We start from the raw sequence: 24,838 nt of genomic DNA, 5'->3' as shown, positions 1-24,838 counted from the left end.
ACCCCCTGCACTGTGCAGGGTCACCAACCAGCAGACCAGGCTGCCCAGAGCCACATCCAGCCTGGCCTTGAATGCCTCCAGGGATGAGGCATCCACAGCCTCCTTGGGCAACCTGTTCCAGTGCGTCACCACCCTCTGTGTGAAAAACTTCCTCCTAATATCTAACCTAAAACTCCCCTGTCTCAGTTTAAAACCCCCTTGTCCTATCTCTGTTTCCTCATACTTTAGCCAAAGATGAATGTTCTCTCACCTGCACCTACTAGTATTGCCATTAGTGTATTTGCTAGAGACAACCACATTAAGCTGAGAAGAACTTTTGCCCCACCTCGTTATTTTAGAATCCAGTGTGTTACATGCTTCCTGTTTTTCCCTCAAAGAGGTTTGTGCCAATGCAAATTAAAGTGGTGTCCCTTTAAAAAGCTAGAGCATAATTGGCATTAGCATTCACACCTGTGTGGAGCAGCGTGAGGGTTTGTTCCCTCCTTGGGTCATAACTGATAAAAGGCTGCCACCTGAGCATTCTCTTGTTCTGGGAACGAGGCTGTTAAGCTTCCTAGTGTAGCAGAGAGTTGTGAAAATGAACACGGAGTCTCCATGCTGTGAGCAGAATGCTGCAAAGATTTCTCTAGCTGAGATTCTGAGGTGCTTTGAGCACCCTATAAGCGAAGAACAAGCCTGGGCTATTTGCTTTTGGTGTTGCTTCAGGATGAAGGAATTAGCCCAAGGGCGGTACCCATCACTCCATTCTGTATTCATAAAAGGTCCGGGGAGCATCTTTATTCATGCTGATGGCACTGTTTCCTTCCGGGTGTATCATAAGTCTGGTAAGAGTGAAAGTAGCTGTGGGTGCCACGGGTTGCTTCTGTGATTGGTTGAAATTTAGGGACAAAGTGGAGAAAAGCTTTTAATTTTCCCCTTCTTCTCTGTACTTTCAGGTTGTTCTCACTGTATAAGCTGTTCTTCTGTCTGTGCTTTATTCTAAAGGTCTTTATATAAGAGGTAATGCAGATATGCCTGCCAATCTTTCTGTTGATGCTTTAGTGTGTCATTTACTTCTAGGGAATAGCTGGGATTCATTTACTGCAGCTTCTGTTATTTGAAACAAATAATTTGAGGTTTCATTTTGTGTCCTGCTCTGTTCATCTTCTAATCTGTTATTCCACCATTGTATTAACTCTCAAGCCAAATCTGTGACTGTTAGTTCTCCATTATTATTATTTATTGTTCTGTGTAGCTAGCAAACAGCAACAAGCTTTGTCTTATGCACTTGCACTGCTGTGGAGTTCATTGCTAGGCTGAGTGCAGGGACAAGAGTGGGTAGTAAAGAATGAAGACAAAGATCCATTGCCTTCCTTGTAGTTACATATGTACTAACAAAGAAAAGGAACTAACCAGTAGTACTTAAATTGGGGCTAATGGTCACAGTAAACAAAGGGTATCTTGCAGTGCAGTTATCATCCTGCCCTACCTCTTCTTGTTTCCCTTTCAGATGCTGGCAGTATTCAGCAGTCAGAGGAGAAGGTAAGCCTGTATCTTTGCTTTTGTATATGCACAGATATAATCCTGCTGTGTAGAAATCTGGTGTGGGAGGTGTAGGCGTCTAGCTGCCTTAAACTGACAAGGCATTTGTATTTACTGGGTACTGTGGGTGTGACTGTCCCCTGCAATCTGAAAAATGAAATAAAATGTTAGGAGTGAGCTCCAGTAAGACTATGGGACTGGTAAGCAAGCAGGGTGCACCAGTGCTGCTACTGTGGAATAATGTGTAGGCTTTTTGTCCTGATTACATCATTTAGAGGTGCTAGATAAGGTAGTTTAAAAGCTTAACATAGCTCACTGGGGAGTGTCCTAGGATACTTGAAGAGCAGTCATTTACTTTTTGAGCCCTTCTCATCCTGAGAGATGTGCTCAGCCCTGTGGGGCAGCAGCAATAGGAAAATGAGGGCTGTGGAGTTGCATTTCTTCCTTGGCTTCTGTCTGCAGCTGCTGGAGTACTTGGGAATGGTGATCTATGAAGCCCTGGACTGGGGAATTGACAGCCAAGTGGAGCGAGAATTGAGTGATCCACTGGATAAACTACTCCGCCTCATGTTGAAACTGGATGATGAGGGAATGAAGCCAACAGTCACCCTGCAGGATGTTATCAAGGTTTTCTTCTTATTGCATAGTAAACACAGCTGCTTTAGAGGAGCTGATGGCTAATCATGCTGTTAATCAGGATGACAGGCTGTTTCTGGGGAGAAGCTGGGTAGTTTGTTGGATGGTATAGGAATGTGGCTTTTCTGTCAGAGCTCAGAAGGCAAAAAACATCTAAGGTGCACTCAGGTGTCTATGGAAAAGAAGGAAATCTGAATGTGGTTCTCACAGCTGTGCTTAGGGTCCTTCAGCATGTAGTCTCCAACAGTAGTGTTCAGTACCTAGAAGACTATGCATATTGAAACAAGTCACTTGTCTGTAATATTTGGTTTCTGCAAGGGAATTTGAACATCACAGCTCAACCTAGTAGCCTGTTCTCAGCCATAAATTAAGAAAACAAACAGCTGTCTGTGCCCTGGTCTAATTGGGGTGGGAGGCCAAGGGGGAAAACGACACAAGTGACTCCACCTGCTGTGTTTTGTTGTGGTTTGGAAGCTTTCCCTTCCAGGTACTTATTTCAAAACACAACCTGTAGAGATCAGGATATATAAATCGCACAACTACTGAAGTTACTGTAAATATAACATCTGGCATCTTCTTTGCTCCTCTGCATCTACAACAAAACAAACAAAAAGATACAAGGGGGCAAAGAAAAATGATTTTACCACAGGTTGAGGAGAAAAAGAGCTTTGCTTTCTTCTGCCTTCGTGTGTTTTTGTTTCTAGGAGATCTCTTATAAACAGTTCTGCTTCTTTCAGGCCTGTGAACATCACCTCTCCGTGCCTTCTGAGGCTACCAGTCATTACAAGATGACCTGTAGGAGTCTTTTTACTGAATTTATGGAACTTCAGAAGCTGGTGTCCATCATCCAGACCTCCAAAGAGGTATATTTGGCATCACCCCTCACCTACTATGCCTTCTACCTCCATAAATTGATCCAGTTATAATCTTCCCATTGCACTAGAAATGGAGTACCTAGCTGATAGTCTGTTTTTGTGATATGGAGCATTTTTTTTTAGTAATAAATTAGTAGGAATTTATTGTAAATTGTGAACGTTTGGGTGTTTGGGGCTTCTAAGCTTTTCAAGTCGACGTTAATAATTTGTACTGGATAAATGGGAAAGCACTGGACAGTTGGATATGATTACCTCTTGTGCTCACTTCTTAGAGTCTGAGAAAAATGGATGAGGAAGATTTGCTGGAAACCCACATGCAGAAGAAGGAAAAACAGTGGGTAAGGGATTTAATTCCTTCATTAGAGGAGGTTGGCCTTGTTTGTCTACCCTTGCTCTCTGAGGTTTCCCAGTGACTCCTTTGTTTAAACAAACAAAAATAGACCTTGAATGTCAATTACACTTGTTAGGTTGTTCAAGAATTTAAGTAGTTAAAGACTTGTCTGCAAAACAAGCTGGGAAGTGAACTTGAAGTTAAGTTATTTCATGTGTTTACCTTATGTGGATGCTTTTTCTGCACAAAGAGCCTCTTTGTGGTTCAACTCAAACCACTTCTAAAAGTGAAATTGGAGGCACTTTTTGGAATAAGTGTCCACAAGTAGTTACTTCATGCTGTTTCTTCCTGAAAATGAGCCCCACGCTCCATCTCTTGGCAGGAATTGATACCTGTCAAAAGGAATCTGTTCCTTTCTGTAGCTGGATTGACAGCTCCCAGAAGACTTCCTGTTGGTGGTTGGAGTAAGGTGGACTAGAGTCTGTGCTAGTTCAGGGCTGGAGGGGACTGAAAGCAACTCCATCCATCCTTTATAGTTGTAGAGCTCCAGCAGCTCAATGAAGGCATGAAGGAGGGTGAGGCTGGAGATGTAGCTCATTACCTTCTGTTTTCTGTGTTACTTGTCTTTCCATTCTGTCCTTCTGTAGATCTTGGAATATGCATTTGGGGCAGAGAAATCAACTTATTCTACTCTTTTCCAAGGCCCTACACAGGCAGGGCTCAATCAGAAACAAATAGCTCTTCTGGCTGGAGCTCTGCCCAGCATAAACAAATGCTCTGTAGTCTGGAGTCTGTGGAGACAAACGGCAAGGCCCAAGAGACTTGTGGACTTGCTCTCTTTGTCTAAATAGCACTTGCTTTGAAGCGTGCTCAAACTATTCGTATGAAAATGTTTGTGAAATGTGTGTTTGGGCATATTCTCAAATTTGTGATCTATTAAAATAAGCTGGCAAGCTATCTTAAACCACAAACTCATCAACTGCTCTAGCGCTTTTCTGCAGGGAATACATGAATAAATACATGGGCTTTGACATGTGGCCTGGAGGCCAGTATATTTGGCCTCTGCTCCTTCAGGAGATGTGAATTCCAAAAGCAGGATGTCTGTTGCAAATACTCTGCCTCTAGTTTCCAAGCACCAGTTCACTGCATCGCTCTGACAAACTCTGGAGTTTAAAATAACCAGGATGCCGACTTCACTGGGATTCCACAGACTGGAGCTGATGCCTTAAGTGGTGCCAAGCAGTTAATGCTGTCTGTGGACCAAACTTTTCCATCTTGACTGCTATGAAATGGGCTTTCTGAAACACATACTGCAACCTGATATCATGCAGGGTTGTTTTGTCTCAGCAGTGCTAATTCATACGCGTCACAAGACAATCTTCCCCTTGAAATCTAAGCACCGAGATCTCTTGGGAACAGCTATTAAGATGCTGAACAGAATGGAAAGTGTTTAGTGTTGAATAGGAGACAAACCCCAATCTATTTGCCTAGCTCTTTCTTCAGTAGAACTTTAAGAGATTTTGTGTGCGTGTGTGTTCTCCTACACAATAAATTAGGATAGTCAGGGAGATGTGGCTAGTATACAGCTACCATTTGACTGCTCTTGTTTTCTGGAGTTGAGATACCGCTGTTCCAAAATTCAGCTAACATAATGCAATTAAATGCCTTTCTCCTAAAGGCAGCCTATCAGTCGGAGTTTACATAAGATTTTTCTGCTATTATACCAAGATATCTGAAGGCATAATTTGAGAGAACACACTTCATCCTGTAAGTGGAAGATGGATAGGAATTTTAATCACAAGTTCTGTTCTGAGGCAGTTTTCTAAAACATGTTGCTTCCCTCTTTTGCTGTTTATAATACAATTGCTTTCATACTCAATTTGCCTTTGGGAAATAAATAAGCTGTTGACTTTGCACTTCCATTACAATGTTGCCTAAACAGGCTATTGAGTGGATTATGAGTGTTGTTTTTTTTTTTCCCCTGCCTTTAACTTTCCTTGTCCTACATGCCTGAGCATCCTGTGGAAACAGGTATTAGTACAGGAACAGGATGAGAAGATATGACTTATCAACTTATGTCTCCAGGCTGAAACAACTAACATAAGTTGCTGTTAGACATCGCTTTCCCTTTGTTTTCCTCTAGTTTGTGGGCTCTTCAACCCCTGATTTCCAGAAGTTCAGAGGATTTTAATTGTAAGACTTGGGATTTCATTCTCAGTATTTCCTAGAATGCAATAATATGGAGACATGAAAGAGGAGGGGGGAACCAAAACAAAAACCCTTCTGGTATGTGGAATGCTTGCAGGAAGTACTTCAAGAAGATGGGTCTTAAATACCCGGTAACAAAAACTGTGCTTTTATGAAATACATTCATAAAGTTGGTGACAAAAAATCAGTTTGCCCCATTAACAGGGCGGGAGGGGGTGCTCTTCCATGAGTTCTAGGCAGTTGTTGACTTGTTTCTCACTGGATTCTCCTAGGCATCCCTGTGGCCCAGTGTCATCTGTGAACTGCGGAATGGCGTGAAGCTGCGGAAGGCCACTGAGCGACCAGAGCATCCTGTCCCTCTGAAAGACTGCACCTACTCCCCTTATGAATTACTTCTAGATGATATTCGGCACAAGAGGTACAAACTGCGGAAGGTGAGTGACTGCAGCCAGGGGACAATTTGGAAACCACCTGGTTTCTAAACAATATTCCTTTCAACTGAAAGGTACATCCAGTCCAAAAGTATTTACAGCTCCCTCTCAGCTGCAGTTCAATATTTGATTGCTATGTTTATCCAACCAGACACTTCATTTCCAGTACCTTTCTAATTTGGGGCAGCCAAACTTTTATGAAGCTTGGATGGCAAACTTGTTTCCCCTCCAGGGGTCAGTCAGTTCCTTCTCTGGAGCAATTAAGCTGCCTTGCACAAAACAACTCCATTAAACAAACTCTTGCCTGCTCATGCTTTTGTTCTCAGACACTTGTCTTCACAGGCTGCTTGAGTTGTGCAATGCTTGGCATCTCTTACTAGATTTCTTGCCTTAGCTGTGAGATGTGTGAAAGTGTAAAATCACTGTGGAGTTGGTGCTCTGCTCAGCCTAAGGCAGAGAGGCCTGGAGGAGTGTATATGGTCTACTGCAGGAGTTTAGGCAGGATAAAAAAAACTCAACTGCTTCCAGGGGCAGCTGTGGTGCTGACTCAAGTGGTAAAGGCTTCCAGCAATGTTGATGTTGGTGAAGATGCGTAGATATAAAAATGACTGAGTGCCTCTGAAGGTTTGTGATGCCGTTTACTTGCTGTAGCTTGAGCTAGGAATGATGAGCAGATCTAAAACACCAGCATAAGGCTTTGTGGCATTGGTGTGTTTTGCAAACCGGCATCTTGGCAGAAGATGAGACAAAGCTCCACTTATAATAAAGAGCAATATTTTAAAAAGTGAAAAGTTTGCTTAGCATGCTAGACATCAACATCTTTTTTTTTCTTCTTGCTTACACTCCTGGAGTGCAGGGGATTCAAATCTTCAGCTATAAACCCTCATAAAACCCTAACTCTCACTTTTCTTAATTGTGGTGCCAGCCTTCAGATAAGGCTCTAACGCTTATCTGGAGACTAATTTGTTCAGAAATACATGAATAGTAATGGAAAGGGGAAAATACATCACAGCTATGCATTTCATTGATACTGTTGTATACTGTAAAGCAGCACTGTGTAGTACAGAAACATAACTGAAGGTGGCAGGATGAACTGGCTCCTGATTTCCTTTATATTCCCTGTGGTTGACAAGAAGCACATGCTTCAATTTGAAGAGTGTTTGTCAAAAGTGCTGGGAGAAAGCAAGGAGTCCTTAGTGTTTTGGCCTTTGTTTGAGAAGCCTCTCAAACAAGGATTTCCCCTTGTGCAAAGCTACTTTAAAGCTCCTGTAGCAAACAGTGGTCTAATCTGCAAATTGATTGAAGCACAGCTAGTGTTGTTTTACCTGCACTCTCATATATTCTGCAATTGTATACACAGGGAAAGCAAATGGCATATCCTCAAAGTAAGAGTAAGTGGATGAGGAAGATAAAGACGTACATGTACAACTTGACTTTTTTTTTCCCCCGTCCACAGAAAGCTCTGGCCTTGATGAGAGAAACAGCCTGCCTCACAAGAGCACCTGCACTGCAATTCTAGCTTGCTATTGTTCCTAGTTTATGTAGGGCTGTAAACCGGTCTCTGGGACTCTAACTTATGCATGCAGCTGCCTGCTGCTACAGTTCTTGTTATGGTCTTTTTAACCTATTCAGTAACTCTCCTCCTTGGAGCTGAATTATCACTGATAAAAGTATTGTGATCAAGGCCTGACACTAAAATATGACTGCAACACTTGTTTCAGTGGCTTCTTAGAGCATTTTGAGCTGCTAGAACCAGAATACTGTCTGCTTCCTATGCACACTCCAAAGGGCTGTGCAGGGCTTCGGATCATTTCTTGCCATAAGCAAAGCTGTCTCTGCCAAAAACCTCTAAGCAAACTTAAATTTTCTACATTTTCCTACTTTTTTTTCCTTATTAGTTTTTTGAGTTATTCAGCGTACCACTGAATGGGTAGGTGTATAAGCTGTAGAGAAAGAAACTTACTGCTCAAGCACGATTTTTGCTTTTTCAGGTGATCATCGAGCAAAAATGCAGGACCCCCAGCACTGCTGTAGCTGCTCCCAAGCCTCATCTAAAACCTGTAGGTGACTCGGTGCTCTATCTAATGATAGCAAAACAAGCTAACTTCAGAGTTGACAGGATGGTTTCTGGGAATATGGATTTAAGTGCATTTGCTGAAGGTCTAGTTCTGTTAGCATCATCTCCCCACTTTAGCTACTGGCTCTTTGCAGTGCTGTGCTTTGGCTGCAGGTGATGGAGTGGAAGCAGAAAGAGTGTGTACCATCAAAGCCTACCTTACACAAACAGCTCATGGCAGAAGTTAAGCAACCACAGAAGCTTCAGCCATCATCAGCAAGGGGAAGTGAGAGCAGGCCTGAAGGTATTTGTTACAGAGTGACCTTATGAGGCATACAACTGAAGTTGCTATTGACTAAAAATAATGGATGGCATATAATGTAAGGAATATAATGTAAGGAAGGAGGGAATGCAAGCTTAGTTTGTAAGGGATGTTTCCAGAACATCTTTTTGGCTTATTAAGTCTTAGAGATGTTTCAACCCATTATTTGAAGTTGAACATCGCATTTGTCACCAGACGTAGAGAACAGGATTTCAATAATCTCTTAAAGCTAAAATACTAAATAACAGAGCAAATATCAAACCCTATTATGTGGTTATAAGATGCATTACTTTCTTGCCACAACATATCTTATTGTGTGGGTGTGTATTGTTTTTCTTTCACTTCCTTCACTCCCGCCCCAGGAATGTCTGTGATTCCAAACATTGCCTTGAAATCTCCAAATGATCGTTTAACATCCCAAGATGCCAGTGCAGCATTTCAGATTGTCAACGCAACAGCACAGCATCCAAGATCAGGAGTTCAGGTAAGGCTTTAAATGAAAGGGTTGAATAAGTATAAACAGTCCGTTCAAGCATTGTATCTGTACAGATATGTAACTTAGAGAATCAAGTCTTAGTGTGAGCAGTCTTGTCCCTTAAAAGTAAACAAGCATTTTACTGTTATGTTCACTGGAGTCCTTGATTCTACAGAAGCTCATGTGATGTTTAAATACTTCTTTTTATGACATGATTGTAGCCTGTAATTCCATGGTCTGCTGTTGTCACTCAAACTAGGTATTCTCAAAATCTTGATACGTATAGGAGGAATATTAGCCATACTCCTACTTCTACCTCACAGTGAGGCAACTGATGCTAGATGCATTTGCATTTCACGTGATGTAGTTTCAGGAAGCATTGAATGGTGAATTCACACTCTTCTGCCTGTGAAGCAACTAAAGAAGCACCACTTTTCAGTAAACTGGGCTATGCAGACTTTGGGTTCTTTAATACCAGGGACTGATCTCGACTGTGTGGTTCTGGGATTCAGTCTGAGCACAGTCAGAAATTCTATGGAGCAGAACTGAAGCCCTAACACGTTATGTCTAGCACAGATGCTCTGGCAAACAAGCAGGAATCTGTTTTTTGTAAACATTTGTCTAAAATGCATTTGCTTAGCTGAGGAAAATGGATATGAATGAATAAAAGCAGAAAATCTTAGCTATATTTGCACAAGAATGTGCTACTTGTAGGAATGTTCAGTGTCTGAGAACTATTGGTGTATTATTGTGAACTAGAAAGACTTTCTCTATAGAGGCTGCAGCTTCGTTCTGCTTTTCTAGAGAAGCTAGAAACTATGCTCTCTACATACAGCATTGGGTTTGAAATAGGTTACTGGGACTCTTTAACTCTTTTCCAGTGTTGCTATTTCTGACTAAGCTTTGTGCTGTTTCTGGTTGATTCTGAGTCCTGAGTTTTGTTTGGTAGTAGTTAGTTTGAGCAAGCTTAAGAGTGCCTTGTCCTCTGGTCTGCAGGAAATGACTCCAAAGCTGCCTTCCAGCAACCAGCTTGCCTCACCCAGGTCATCAGTAGCGTCCTGCAGCAGCACAGGTCAGTGCTGTTTTTGCTATATGTGTAAACCAGGTGGTGACAAAGTACAATCAGTGTCAGTGGCCTGCTGGGTTGCCATAAACTTAAGTTAGAGCTCACTGTACTGCATCTCTCTGGTCACTCAAAGGTACTTGAGAGTGTTGGAACTTCTTCTAAATCATGAATCTGGGGAGGTGTCCTTAGAAAACCATTCCTCTGCAGTTGACTGATGCTTGTACATCTCCCGCAGCTTCAAAACAATGATAGCATATCCCAAAAGGCATAATTGAATTCACAGTAAAAGCTTAATGAGCCTTTTGAATGTTCAAGTAGAACATTTGATTTTATTAAACTAAATGGTGTTAATGAAGACTCATCACTTCCTACTGACAGGCGTAATTACAGTAATCTCTGCTTTTTGTGATCTGAATTAATGGGGGTTGAGAAGGAGAGGTGCAAGCCTAGCTGCCTTCAGAAGGCAGCGTCATGCTCTTGACTGCTCAGCTTTTGGCAGAGAACATTTAAAAGCTGCCAATCCATCTTTTTCTAGAGTCTGAAACTTTCTTTCTATCCAGGTCTTGCTGCAGATCATACACTTTCTCCCATGAGCACACCCATGCTAGGAGACCTTCAGCCTAGTGGTGTCCTGAATGTTGGCCAGCAGCAGCTGCATCCTTACAGAGGAAGGTCCAAATCTTTAGACACTGGCCTTCAAAGCAAGGAACTTGTAAGTCTGGCATATCAGCTGCCAGGTTATATATAATATAAATATATTTGATGGTGTTTCCAGTGTGCATCTTGAACCTTGTGCATGCACTGAGCATGTTAAGTTGGTTTTATTTAAGCCATATTGTATGTTCAGCTTAAGTTGTGATATTATATTTTACTTGGAGGCAATATAAAACTTGCAGTGTCCTTGTGAGGATCTGTATTGCTCCTCCTCCCACCTCTGGATAAGCTTCTAATCTTATCATAACCCTGACTTCTTTGTTCAGCAACATAGTGGGGGATACAGGTGGGCTGGGCTCCCCACTTAGATAAAAACTGGTGATCTTGTTGAAAAGGGAAGTAAAAATAACTGTTATTTGTGTGGGGCCAGTAGGTCTTTTGGGAAAGATTAGAGCATTGTGATGTGGAAAGACAACCTGTACCATAGGTGAGGAGGGGAAAAGGTACCATCTGTGCTGTGTCTGTATCCAAGGTGTCATGGTTTTGTAATTTTTCCTATTGGTATTCCACATTATGACATCATATGGAGCACAGAGAAGAACTACATGTCCCATGACACAAGGGTAGTAGAGTTCCCTGGAGACTGGCTCTGGAGTTGGATTAAATGCTATGGGGGCCAAAGGACATGCTTCCCTAGTGCAGCTTCGGGAAACTACTTGAGTTTTTGAGTAAAATCTCAAAAACTAAACCAGTATTCCCTGAAGCGTTTTCTAATAGCAGCATATACAGCCCATCAGCAGAAGTGAGTTCTGGATATAAATGCTGCTGAGCCTCTTGGAGCTGAGTTTTGAGAATAGATTTTCCGGTGTAAGTATATTCAGCTCTTCCTAATGCTTAATTTCTGTCTTTGGACAGGATTGTTACTTTCCTAATACAAGGCCATCACCTACCATTGCTGAACTGATTGGAACCAGATATGCAGTGATAGTGCTGAAAAGAGAAGGCTTTTCCCAAGGAGGCAATGATGTCTTTCCAAGAGCAAAGGTATGTTTTCTTCTTGTAGAGTGCTCTCCTTGCCTTGATAGAAGCTGCTTGGTTTTCATGTCTTAATGTTGAACTGCTGAGGTACTTTGCTTCAGTTCTTCCTGTTCATGTGGCTTATCTGAGTTTGTCCCTAGGCTGTATAGGATTTTCTAATACTTGTGCTGTGATGGCTTCTAATCAAGGTTAGGCTGTGTAAATTGCTGAAGTAACAGCCTACCCTTCACTCAATATTTTGTCTGTTATTTCTATGCTAGTACAGCTGATTGCCATTCCTGTTGGTCAGCTCTGAATTCACAAAGATATAGATTGAAATGTGGTATACAGAGAAGTAAGAGATTTTAATTCAGGTTCTTAACGTTTGAGTTGTGCTGACCTAAGCCATCCTGCTGAGGGATGAATGTAAAGGCCAGAGAGATGAGGGAGGCAGAGAATGCTACAGCACAGGATTCTTGCCTCTCCTCTGCTTACTTATTTGCAGCCAGTTCTAGAGGGCCTGCTCCCACCAGCCCTTCAATAGCAGATGTCTTCAGAGCAAGCCCTTTGCAGCACAGATGTGAGGAGTTTCATGCTGTTAAGCTTTGGGGTCAGCTTCTTGTATTCACTTATGTAGCAGTATACACAGAGCCAAAGGGTTCTGCTAGTGCAGCTATGATGATTCCACTCCTGTCTCACGAATCCCAGTTTCCTTCTCACCTTACTTACCAGTGTTGCTTTAATTTGCTTTCTCTCTGCTTATTCTAAAATGGCTCTCTTACCCCCTTTGTGTTTTCGCTGCTAAAGTTTTGGCTTTTTTTTTTAGCTTTCTCAAGCTCTGCTTCTCAAGATAATATCACTTCTGACTGCCAGCTGTGTATGAATGTTCTTTTTATAAAGTTCAAGAGACTCATCAGCTTCCTTATGACTCATTTATTGCTTCAGGATTGGATTCAAAGTTGCCCTGACTTAATCTCTTTGGGACTGTTGCAGTCTACCTCAAAGAATGTCTCTCTTCTTCCCTCTCTTAACTAGCTACTGTTACGCTCTTGCACAATACAGCTATTGTTTGTTCAAGAGCCTTTTTTTAAACTCCTGTTGTCTGGCAGCTGCCCGAAACCTCTGCATCATAAAAACACAGACTTACAAATAAGACCTCTTTTGCCTTTTTAGCTTTTAATTCCTGTCTCTCTGCTATCCTTCAATGGATCTGTTATTCTATGTGGATCTAAAGCCTTTAGAAGGTTAGCTTATGTGCATGCTCTTTGGCAGGCTGTGGATACTGTTGGTAGAAAGATATTTCCTGTTGGCATTCACAAGTAACTTTCCATTCCACAGATCTGTTTCAGCTGCCATAAGCAGATGTTTCTTAAGTGGCCTTACAGCTGTTACCTCTGCAGCAGGTGAGTGGGTACAAAAGGACTGAATGAGGATGGAGAAAAGAGTGAAAGAATAGCGGTGAAAATACTCAGAATTGGTATAGTAGCAGTCCTTGGATTGGGATGGGTTCCTTAGCCTTTCAGCTCTGCCTTACTACACAAACTAGGCTGGAGAACATGGGAAAACTTAAGTCTGAAGTGGAATCCCAATGTTAATTCTTAACAGTAAGCTAGCAATGTCCAAATTTACTGTGTGAGCATAATGCTCAATACTTCTCAGCAGTTACTATCTTCATTTTGTTCTGTTGGTTGGATTTTACTTCATTCAAGGGCTTGAGGAGGTTCTGGGAGAGCATTTTCAACAGAACTTTGTATTCAGGACTGGAAAAGTGGATTCCAGACTTTGTGACTGGGAAAGGAATTGGGCCCAGTATTATCTACTGATTTGTTTTTATCTTCATAGGAGAGGAAAAGACATTTCAGACTTATTTGCTTCATTTCAGTCTATTTGAAGCAGCAGCAAAGTTCTGCATTGAATACAAGCAATAACTATGCAACCAGTGGTAGTTCTGTTCACTGCTGTTAGTGAAAACTAATGGGCACTTGCATTTAAGCCTTCAAGCTTCAAATGATGATGTGCTTCAGATGACCTCGTACTATAAATACCATAGGAGGGCTGGCAAACTGAACAGAGAACTCTAGACTTGTTCACTTTGCCTTCAAGTGACTTTGCTGCAGTCACAAACTAAGGCTCTGGATAAGTCACCCGTAACTACAACATCTCTTGTCTACTGAGCTTTTCTCAAGCATAACGCTGGGTATTTCTTTTTCTTAGTGTTGTCTGCTGTGACTGCTGCACCAAGGCAAGTCTAGTCTTTCTAGTCTTTACAATAAACATCTTCTTTCTTTTCTGTTTTCTCTGCACTTCACTTGGTCATAGGAAGCTTTCCTTCATCCCACTGGTACCTCAAATCTACCCTCTAGCTTGTTTCTAAGAAAAGAGGCGGTAATAGAAGATGCAAAAACAACTGGGAAAGAAAGGCATGTCAACTGAAACAGCTCTGGCTCCTCTTCCTTTGATCCTATGTAAAGTTGTTGGGATTACTCTGCACTCTATGCAAGGGTCAGGGAGTTCACTGCATTAATGCTTATCTTCTAAGTGCGGTAATAAATCAACTACATGCCGTGCGATCTTTCCTGCTAAGAAGGAGGGTTTCCCTGTGAACTCAGGTGACTTGTGTTGTGATTCTAGATGTCCATGCCCTTCAGAATGTGTGTACATCTCCCACTTCACTTCTTAAAACTTTTGAGACTTTCCAGAGAAGAAGACCCAGCAACTCAAGAGCAGAAGAACTCAGAGTTGCTGCGTGAAATGGAGAGATGGAAGTGTTATAGGTAAGCTAGGGCAGATGCATCATGCTTTTACCTTGAAAGATGTTACCAGATACTTGTCAGCAGGTTTGCTTACCTACGCATACAGCTGCATTATGTAGTCTCGTTCTGGTCAACTGAATGTTATACCAAACGACTGGTGTAACCAATCTACAGTTCACAGAAAATATTGCACTCAGATACAGGACATTCTTAGTGAAAGATTCATTTGTATGAGAATTTCCCAAATTCTCCCTGTGTTCTACATCCACGACAGCTGGGGGTGTTTCCCTACAATCCAAGAGTACCTTATCTAAACCTAGAACAGAAACATATGAAAGGTCTAAGGTGCAACTGACTGAAGAGTAATGTGACAGATGGTTTTCTCAGTCCTCCTCCCAGCATTCAGACACCTTTTTTGTCCCTGGGAGGGGAATTATTGCCAAAAGAGCTTTTGACAGGTCTGAGTGGAAAATACCTTGTGAGTATAAGCTGGATATCTAGAACTGGTGTAGAACTGATTCTGTTCTGCTCTTTCCAAATCTATATTTGTATATGTTGTACTGTGTGAACAGGTATCTACTTTCTCTGTTACCGTTCTCTAATATAGCTAAAATAGCCACAGCAGTTTCTGGTTCAAATGCTTGTACTTCAGTGTCTGAAAATCAGGCCAGTGTTCGCTACAGATGTTAGCACTGACAGTGCCTTGGTCTGGCTCACAATGCAGATGCTGCAGAAGAGTTCTGAGTGACTACATTACTGCCATGCTTCCAGATGTCAAAGAAACATTGTACAGCATATATGCTGTAAGTCATAACCTTGTACCAATCACAGGTACATCTGTTAGGTAGCCCTTCTGCTGAAATAGTATTAGCTGATAGAGAAGTCTCAGTGAAGGAAATTCTGGTGCCTAATTACTTTCCTGAGTGTGAGCTGACTGCTCCATTGAATCCATTCACTTAGCTAGAATCATTTAGCAGTGTTGGATCAGGTCTTGGGGAAGGGTGGAGAAAAGTTCTGTACCCTCCAGCAGATACCTAGGTTGATTTTACTTCTTTCTTTTCCTCTCCTGCTCCAGTGTACCTGTAATTCTGGAGCCCCATGGCCTAGCACAGCCTCTGTGCTGTCATACAAGGACCATGGCAAACTGGCTGACTGCAGACATCTGTACTCAGTGTGAGCACTATCTGTTGAATGTGGCTTCCAACCAGCAGCAGAACATCCCGCTAAGGAGAGTTTCCCAGTCTTGGACTAAACTGGAATGACTCCGCTTTATACTTTTCCTGTCACCTGTTCTGTACCTGAATTAAATTAAACAGCTTTATGCACTTTACTGCCATAAAGACCTGAGTAAAAGACTTTCCCGCTGCTTAGTCTAAGCAGGAAGTACAGTTGGTGTTTATGTATTGTAAAGCAGCATAAAGCATTGTGGTTTTTAGAATTGTTTTAATCCTTTTATGTTTCTTTGGGGAAAAATAAATGTTGGAGCACTATCACGCCTCTAGCATTCCTCCTTTGCACCTGCAGCTGTCATTGTTCTGTGGTACTGTTTGCATTCACTGCTAAGCACACTTTGCCCTGTGTCCTGTAATATAGGCAACTTTTAAGCTGAAACTTCTGTTTGTAAGTCTGGGCTCTATCTGGTGTGGCTTGCAGAGCCTGGAAAAAGGCAGTGCTGAAGGATACAGTGGACTTGTAGCTAGAATGAGTCATACCAAAGAAAATAATGGCTGCAAAGTGGAAAAGAAGGGCCAGTTCCCCTAGAGAGGGGAAGAAAAACGTGTTTAAGCTGAGCTCAAGGTGTGCCTCCAAAGTGCCAGAAGGGTCAATATCTCCAACTGACTTGTGCTGGCCTGATTCTGTTTCCTCTAAATTGCTTGTCTGCAAGCTGCTGCCTACGTGCGGGTTTGGACAAGCTCTGCAAATAAATGAATGTAGAGAGGCTGAAGCTTGTGCTTCCTTTTGGAGCAAGTTCAAGTGTTGTTCTTCTCTCAGTCAATTAGGAGGGGTGCAGCTTGCCTGTCCTGGTCCTCTACTGCATCTGCTAATTGCTGCTGCTGGGAGGCACATCCCTATCGGGCAGGTGGGCTCCTTGCGGGCTGCAAGGAATGGCAGCCAAGCCACAGCTGTGCTTGCTGGCAGGATGGGCAAAGAGTGGGGCTGGGGGCATGTGGTACTCTTGCATGCCTGCTGAGTGAGGTAGTTAAGGCAGAGCAAGAAACGAGCTGAGATCAGCCTGTTCTGATTAATCTGCAAGCTCAAAGAATCTCTCAGGGCCTGGGTATGGGGGGAAAAAGCATCCATTGCACTGATATAGATGATTTATTAGGAGAGCAAAGGCAGTGCTGGGTTCTGTTTCTTGCATGTCTGCTGCAGTGCCATGTGTGCTCTTTCTACTGACTTACCCTTTTACTACCTTGTGATCGTGAGCATCGTGAAATGCTCTCATGGCAAAAAGGCAAAGGAGGAGGGGGATTGATGTTGTGTGGTAGCCTGACCTTTGCTGCTCAACCCTGAGCTACTGAGCTCTCAGAAAGGCCTGAGGTTTTATCACTGTTCTACTTTCTTGGTTGCATTGCCCCCAGAAAAGCTAGTAAAGCCCTGCACAGGAGTGACCTCTACCCCTCTGCCAACTTTGGCTTTCAACCACTGTTCTTGTCAATGACAAAATGTGACATCTTGTGGCAGCATCTTACTAGAAATGTCCATTTCTTTTCTTCCAAACACAGCAGGAGGAGTCTGTCCATCCCCTCTGTGCTTCTTCCTCTCCCTGAACAAGGCAGCCCTTTGGAGGGAACGCTGACTTGGCTTTACCTGGGAGCTGCAGGGTGGAGCACACGGGGAGCCTGAAGCCAGAGTGGGAGGCACCCAGATGGAATAGGTCTGGGACCCAGCCTTAAGGGATTGACTTCAGCACTCCTAGGGGAGATGGAGGTGACATCACAGAAGCCATTCTTTTGGGGAGCCCTGGAGTTTGATGGTTTGGAGGAACGTATTCCTGTGAGAACAAGGCAGGGCTCCATCTGTTTCCTAGTCTCTTACTGATTCCTCTCAGCGTATAGAGAGCTTTATTTCCCTGCTCACAGCTCTTGATTCTAGTTGTTAGCGTTCTGTACTTTGAACGCAGGAACCTTTAGGAGCTTGCACGCTGCTGGACAAGGTTCGCCCTTGGGCCCCGCCGCCTCGCCAGGGGGCAGCGTTGGGCCGTGCTGTCCGCCCCGGTCTCGGAGATTGGTGTTCAGCTGGGTTCGGCTTAAGTGTTAGTCTTCTATTCTTACATTGTTGCAGCAGCAATGCGGCTCCTCGAGGACCGAGTGTCGGGTTAACGAGCAGTTCTTCAGGAAAAGGATCAAACGCCGAGTGCAAGTCGGCTATGTCATGGTGTTGAGGTGATGGAAAATGAGAAGAGATGTGGTGTAATTGGATCCAGCCCAGAGGAGAGCGGGGAGAACAGCTGGAAGCCGAGTGAACCATTACCTGCCGCCTCGGCTTGAAAGAACTGAAATCCCCCAACCCAAAGGAGGGGAGAACTGAACTCTACGAGCACATAAAAGCACACAGTCTTTACACCTCGTCTGTGGCAGAGGAGGAAAAAAAAAGACAAAACAAAAAACAACAAGGCTTAAATCACAGCAGGAAAGGCTCAATTTAGATGTTAGGAAAAACTTTCTAATGACAGGGGTAATAAAGAATAGACTGCCTGGGGAGTGGAGAGCTCTAAGATCAAGTTCGGCAACATCTGTCAGAGATGGCCGAGCCGTAGGTGATCCTGCCTTGGGTGAGAGGGATGCACTGGGCTGACCTTTCGAGGTCCCTTTCAGCCCTAATTTTTCAGTGGTTCTGCGGGCTGACATTAATCTTCTTAATGGTATTCAAACAGTCAGCAGCTTCTCTTAAGTAACTGCTAGCAAGTCTCTTCTCTTGCCTGCAGTTTAAAATTAGCTTAATTTCCATGCATCACTTTCACCCTGCAGCTCCCAAAGTTGCGCACAGCCAACCGGCAGCTGAATTCGTTGACTGCTTGTCAGTGCTTTGCTCTTTGCTCTATACATATCCAAAAAGAAAAGGAAGGAATGGAAATGCCCAGTAGGTACCTGTGCCTTCAGTGGGAAAGCAGCCTCCTTTCCTGTGTCTGTACGTGGGAGATACAGTCCCCGTTCTTATGACAGCCTGAACTTGTGCGTGGTCATTTCAGTGCTGTCCCATGCCCTTCCATGTCACCCACAGCTTTTTTAGGGAGATTCTTTTGCCCTATTCTGGCACTGGATGAGAAGTGCCTCTGGCAATGGCTGACTTCTTCCTGAAGGGAGCTGTGTTGGACATAGTGTAGTGGGGATGGTGGTGATGGGTTGATGGTTGGACTAGATGATCTCAGTGATTTTTTTCCAGCCTTAATATTTTCATGACTGCCAACCTTTGTTGTTGGTTTGTCACAGAGGAAGCCTGGAGCGTCCAGCCCCAGGTGCTGCCCAACACATGTAGGCATTTGTGTGTACTGATCCTAACTTGCACAACAATAGGTGTTACAATTGGTATATTTGATATATTTTCTGCAGGTGATCTCTGCTCAAATGGAGGAAGGTATCTAGAGGAGAGCTGGCCTTCTGCCTGAGAGTGTGTCCTTACTACATACAAAAGCAACTGAAGTGTTTCATCAGTCAGCAATAGAGCAAGAGGAGGAGAAAATGCTGAAGCCCTGCAGTTCCTGTCTAGTGAGCACAGTCCTTGGAAATCAGAAGAACCTGTCCTGAAGGTAGGGGTGCTTGCAAGATTGTTAGTTATTTGCTTAAAACAGAAAATATGATGTTTCTGTAGCTAAGGAAAAACCGTCTCTAATGAAAGGGGGAACCACAGGTATCTTATCTGCCCACAGAGAAACAGTCACAGCTTTTACCACTAATTTTCTTCAGTGGTTTTCACCAGCTGAGATAATTGTGGGGCTGATACCCAGGTTTTTACATTTGCTTTTGTTAACAGACCAGGAGCCATGCTATATCCCTGCTACTGGTAAGTCTTAAGAGTGTTATTTTATACATGGGAGTAGTGTACAAAGAACTGGAGCAGCCATTGCAGTAGCAGGTTGGAACACAGGGTCTTTCACTCAGCTCTGAGCACCTTCTTCCAGACTGTGTTGCCAGCTTGGAGACATGGTGGGGAGGGCCTGTTATTTATATGCATAATAAAACACCACCTGAATGCACCTGGAATCCTACCTTTGAGCAACATTAGCACCCCAGTGACTTCATTTATGGTTATTTTACTTTGCTGCTCTCGATGCTCGGAATGAAAGTTTCAGGCGTGTTTCCCTTTAACAAAAAAAATACTCTGAAATATGCATATTTTACAGTAGGTTGTGCTTTTGTAGAGTCTGTATCCTGAGCTACATAATAGAGTCTCTGTGCACAAATTGTACCAGGTAAGCTCCACTCCAGTGAAAATGTATTCGTCAGAACCATGTTGGTTTGAAGGGAACTTTCTAAATGAGACCTTAAATTTTTTGAGAGAGTTTTTTGGAACAGTGTAAATACAGCAAGCTCTGAAGTTCCTCACAGGTTAGGGACAAAGCAAGCTTCTTCCGTGCTGTGGCAGTAAGTATCCATAAGCTTTCGTGAGATATTCTGAACACAGCAGTATCCTACAGACTCCAAAGTTGTCTGTTTCTTGCACTGCTGCCAGCTGTAGCAAGCTTGATCTCCGCTTTGCTCCAGAGCTGGAGCCAGACTGCATGCTAACACAGTATGGCTGCAGGCCTTTTTGGTGTTTTTACTCTGTGGAGTTTTTATGAGACCATATCTGTCAAACGTATGTGTGAAGATAAATCAAACAAGCACAGCCACGGCTATTAAATAAATGTGAAATCTGAGTGGCTTCCACCAGCCCCTCAGTCCCTCCCCCCCCAGCTGCCATGTGTGCTGAGTGTTTTACAGAAACAGGGGGGTGAGGGATGGCTTGTTATGGGAAAGGGAAAGCAGAGGGGAGGCAACTCCTGGGGAAGGGACGGGTTCCCTTGCAGGGGGAAGCAGTGAGTTACAAGATGGATTTGGGGCTCATGCTGCTGAAATATTTCGATCTGGAAAGAGCCTGTTTGGGATTTTTTATGACTTTTGGAGAATTAGGGGCTCAACATTCCATCGGGGATGTTGTCTGACTGCTCTCACAACATCCACAGTGCAGGGAAGAGGGGCTCTCAGCAGAGGAGGTGAGAAGGTGCTCTGAGCACAACTGTGATAAGTCGGTCAGTCTCAGACCATGTCTGGAGGTGATGAGTGAGTGTCAAAGCATGAGAGGGACGCCCAGCTTCTACGTGCCTCACAGACTGTCCTCTCCTGTGGAATAAATTTATCTTGACTCGATCCCCACTCAGTCTTTTTCCTTATTCCCTAATCTGTGCTTCTGCCAGGAGAAGGGTGGTCTTTCCAAGGTCGGGGCTGAGATTGCTGTCAAGTCAGAGAGGGCAAGGTCAGACTCAAAGCTGGCTGGCTGTACCAAAGCTGTCCCATGTAGGGAGAGGGCCTTGCAGTTTCCAAAGCCATCAATCTCCTCCCCACTTTCACCAGCTATTCACCTCTTCCAGTTTTAAGTGGAAGAAAATACAGCTGAGCTCTTCAAGCCCTTGTGCTGAGCCTCCGAGAGGCTGCATTCTTGCTCTCGAGTGGTCAGTCACTGAAAGAGAATAGCCAATATATCACTCTCAGCGTCTTTATTTGGGAGTCGAAGTTGGATCAACAATGTATCCGAAGGCTACTGTAACCGGGAAATGATTCTTCTGATTTCTGACAATGGGCCCACTTCTGCCACAAAGAGAGTGTTTGTCATTTTCCCCATGGATGCACTGCACTTTGGCTGAATGTGCTTGTTTACATGAACACTTGGTACGCAGGGAAAGAGCATCCTTGCAGGAGAGACAGGGTCCGACAGGAGCCAAGACCAAGGACTTGTGTAGTAATGCAGCATACTGTGCTTGTGCCCATGGTGAAAAGGGAGGTGCAGCGCTGTGACATGCTCTGGATGTGGCCTATAAGGCAGAAATGAGAGAAAAAGGGTATTTGAGCTAGCTCCTATTCTATGTGAAACCATAGCACTTCTATGGAACTGGAGTGCTGCTTAATGCTGTAAGAGAGTTTGACCTATAGGAATACAATCTGCTGCACATATTGTGTTGTGAAGTCTCTTGATTGTTTGCTCTGTACACATTACCAGTGTTCAGTCAAATGAAAGTGAATATTCAGAGATGGTGTTTTTTTTGCCAATGAAAACATAAAAGGCTCTTGTGCTTTCATGTGCATTTCTGACGAGTTGCTAATGCAAGGCAAAATTATTAGTAGTAATAATTAGCAACAAATGTGAGACTGCCATTCAACTAATGATCTGTTAACAGCCAGAAGGCCAGGAAAACACTTGGAACCAATCTTTCTCTCACTGAAGGCAAGTCATTCAGATTGAGCTCATTGTGCTTGTGGGGCCAGGTTGCTCAGCTGATGGACATTCTTAGTTGATGTGCCGGTACTTTTGCCTTCAGTGAAACCTAAATCAAACAATTGAGGTGAGCTGAGCACCTTAGCCTACGTTTTCTGTTGGTCATTACTGATGTTAAATGTTTAACAGGCTGGCTACTCACTTAATGTTGGAGTTGAGTTTGTTGTTTTCTTTTAAGAATGTGTTGTAGCTCTCAGTTCAAAGAGATTCAGCTCTCACTTTCCATCTGAAATGCTGAGTGTCTGCCATCATGTCAGCGGGGAACAATTTCCTTTTGATCACAAATAACAGAAAGTACAGTTGAGAGGTCCTGAAGCGCTTAGTTGTCGGGGCAGATAGATTGCAGCTCAGATTTGGAATGGGAATACAGGGAAAAAAAAGTGGTCATCTGATTGCACTGATATGCCTGCAACTTTCCTTTGCATGTGAACACTCAGTAACCTCTAATCTGCCATCTGAGGATGCTATGTAGATTTATAATACGTTTTAATCTTCAAAGCATGGTTTCCTGTAGTGCAATTCTGAACTTGTAAGTGCAGGTATTTATTGAAACAGAAGTAACACAGTGGTGCATGCAGACCAGGATAACTTTTAGTTCTTTTCATTCTGCCTGTCTCTCCTTGTGGTCACCAGTAATCTTCTGTTTACATTGCTGCCCTGTAACCAGTGCAAGAACCTTGTAAAGATCAGACTAGAGATGCAGATTGTCTTTGACATATACTGTAAAGCCTGTTGTGAGAAAGAAATAAAAACAAACACCTCACACAGGGATCTGCACAATGCTGTAAGGCGCACACAACACAGATGCTTGCCTTGGGTTCCAGACATGCCATCTCTCCCGTTGCTTCATCCAAAGGAGATGGGTGCTGGTTACTGGGAAAATGTGAATGCAAACCACTGGTTTCTCACCTGTTGGCATAAACCACTTGCAGTTCTGACTATGGGAAACTTCTTTTTGAAGCAGCAAGAGCTTTTTCACCCACCCCATCACACGTGATGGCACTGGGAGCAGCAGGCCCTACTTTCCAGCTTTTGTACACATCATAGTGATGTGACACTATGGGGAGAAAATGCAGGGGGGGAAGGATGTTTACAGAGAGCAGGCTGAGGAAGAGCAAAGAGAAACTTCTTGGCTTGCTTCCTTACCTTCCTGTCCCACTGAATGCTTTTAGCAAGGTCCTCCGTATTGGATGGGCCCTTCCCAGCCCTTGTTCTCAGGCTCCCCCAGAAGATGCACTGACTAGTACCAAATCTCTGTTCCCCCTCCAGATCCCCGAGGCAGGACACTTATGTCATTCTTGTCAGCTATCCAGCCTGTTCTTCAAGCATTCCACTCACAGAAGTTTCACAGCTGGATGCTTCATTCATTGCTTCCATCTATTTGCCCCTATTTAGTTTCATAACATCAACTCTGAATCCTTCTTACAGTTGAAGCCTGTTATGGTTTCTTAACATCTCCATTATAGGCCAGTTGAACTGACTAGCACCTTTCCCGCTTTATGTCAACCTTAAAACATCTTGTGCTTCTTGTAGGTCTTATTTTCTTAAGGCTAAACCTCACCAGTTCTTCCAGGTTTTCCTCACAGATTATATTCTCTAGACCTCTGATTATTATTCTTGTTTTCTTCTTGACTGTATCTAATTAGGCCACATCTCTCTCTCTCTTTCTTTTTTTTTTTTTTTTTTTTTTTGTCTTTTCCAAGATTATAGCAACGATGGCCAACAGTTCAGGTTTTAATCTGCTCTAACCCTCAGCTCCAGTAGTTCCATAGCTATATTTGTGTAGTCAGTTATTCCTTAGAGCAGGAATCCTTTCATGGATTCCTACTGTGTCCTTTCTTTTTTCTTCCTGACTCTCTAATTCATCGAGCTGCTTTTAAAATAAGTTCTGTTCCTTCAGTGTACTTGCAGATCCTTTCAGCTTTGGGTGAATTAAGTTGCCTTTCTTCCAGCTCAGAGCCCATAGCACTAACTGATGGGAGTCAGACTCAGAGAGAAGCCTGTGGATGTCTTTTCAATGTGTTCCTGTACTGGAGAGGGAAGTCCTACTCTCAACCATCTGGGTACCAATACTGCTTTTGCTCTGCAATCAATAGACCACACATTCCTTCCTGGTTTATGAGAATTTCAGCCATGCCAGTGTCTAAAGACTTAACAAATAAGGATACTGACATCTGCTTCTTCTTACTGGCCTATGAGGTCTGTCTCCTTGTTTTAAAAGGAAATCAGATGGGTTTGTCAGGACTAGACTGTGAAGCTAATATTGGTTTTTACTCATCCTGTTGCATTCCAGTTTCTTACAAATAGATTTTTTATTATTCACTCCAGAATTATTTCCTGTAAATGAAATTCAGTTCATTGGTTTATAATTCCTCAGCTCCTTTTATTTTTCCCATAAACTTTCTGACTTGGGCTGTCCTTGCCTTTGCTATAATTGTATATTAATCCTTAATAATCTAGCTTGGATTTCACTCTCTATGCATAGCCTTCTTGTTCTTGAGATCAACAGCAGCATTCTAGTCAAGCTGGTCTTTTCTTGTACTCCTTTTCCTTTCTCTGAACTGCTGTAGAGCTTACTACTTTCCTGTCCCAGGAACAAGCTGGCTTCAAAAGATCTCCCCTTACTATTTAACCCTGGGCTGTGGCTGGAATCTGCTGCTGCTTCCTGGCTTGATGGTTTGCAAGAGACTTGTCAGGGGGAGGTAACCTGCATCTCGTGACCTGTGGGCCACTCTATGCTATTGATGCCCATGTTGTCTCCCTGAGTTATATTAATGTCAGTATTTCACCTGGCAGATGCTCTGGGTGAAGGTCGTCACCGAGCTGAAAGTTGATGAAACAACTTATTCTGGATGCCATGTCCGAGCAATTGGAAGAGATGAAGGTTATCAGGAGTAGCAAACACATATTCACCAAGGGGAAACCAGCCTAATAGCTTTATATGATGTCATCAATGTCTGGGTAGATGGTGGAGCAGGGGATATTCAGTGGATATTGTATACCCTGACTTCAGCAAGGTG

The 24,838-nt window shown here is 43.3% G+C and overlaps 2 protein-coding genes across 3 annotated transcripts in view; both read left to right on the top strand.

Moving 5' to 3' along the window:
• The first annotated feature begins 183 nt into the window (after window positions 1-183).
• LOC107320090 (protein spire homolog 1-like) lies at window positions 184-15,838 on the top strand. Of its 2 annotated transcripts, XM_015875600.2 has the most exons (16): window positions 186-824; window positions 1,490-1,521; window positions 1,984-2,148; window positions 2,895-3,020; window positions 3,305-3,370; window positions 5,844-6,005; window positions 7,994-8,062; window positions 8,233-8,362; window positions 8,743-8,864; window positions 9,852-9,927; window positions 10,482-10,633; window positions 11,491-11,619; window positions 12,931-12,995; window positions 13,807-13,834; window positions 14,224-14,366; window positions 15,421-15,838. In XM_015875600.2, the coding sequence occupies exons 1-16, from the start codon at window positions 578-580 to the stop codon at window positions 15,605-15,607; spliced, it is 1,899 nt and encodes a 632-aa protein (XP_015731086.1). In that variant the 5' UTR covers window positions 186-577; the 3' UTR covers window positions 15,608-15,838. The 2 variants fall into 2 exon arrangements, 1 of the variants encoding a protein (XP_015731086.1); XR_001558137.2 differs by lacking the exon at window positions 13,807-13,834 and having other exon boundaries at window positions 184-824; window positions 15,421-15,532.
• Window positions 15,839-18,928: 3,090 nt separating this feature from the next.
• Window positions 18,929-24,838, top strand: part of BOC (BOC cell adhesion associated, oncogene regulated) — an 89,049-nt gene continuing 83,139 nt past the window's right edge. Inside the window, exon 1 of the mRNA XM_015875561.2 lies at window positions 18,929-19,095. The gene's annotated coding sequence lies outside the window, so the exon portion shown is untranslated. The remainder of the gene's footprint in view (window positions 19,096-24,838) is intronic.

Source organism: Coturnix japonica, chromosome 1, assembly GCF_001577835.2.
Source record: "Coturnix japonica isolate 7356 chromosome 1, Coturnix japonica 2.1, whole genome shotgun sequence".
Lineage (NCBI taxonomy): Eukaryota > Metazoa > Chordata > Aves > Galliformes > Phasianidae > Coturnix > Coturnix japonica.
The sequence above is the reverse complement of the archived record's forward strand: the minus strand, read 5'-3'. Positions and strand labels throughout refer to the sequence as shown.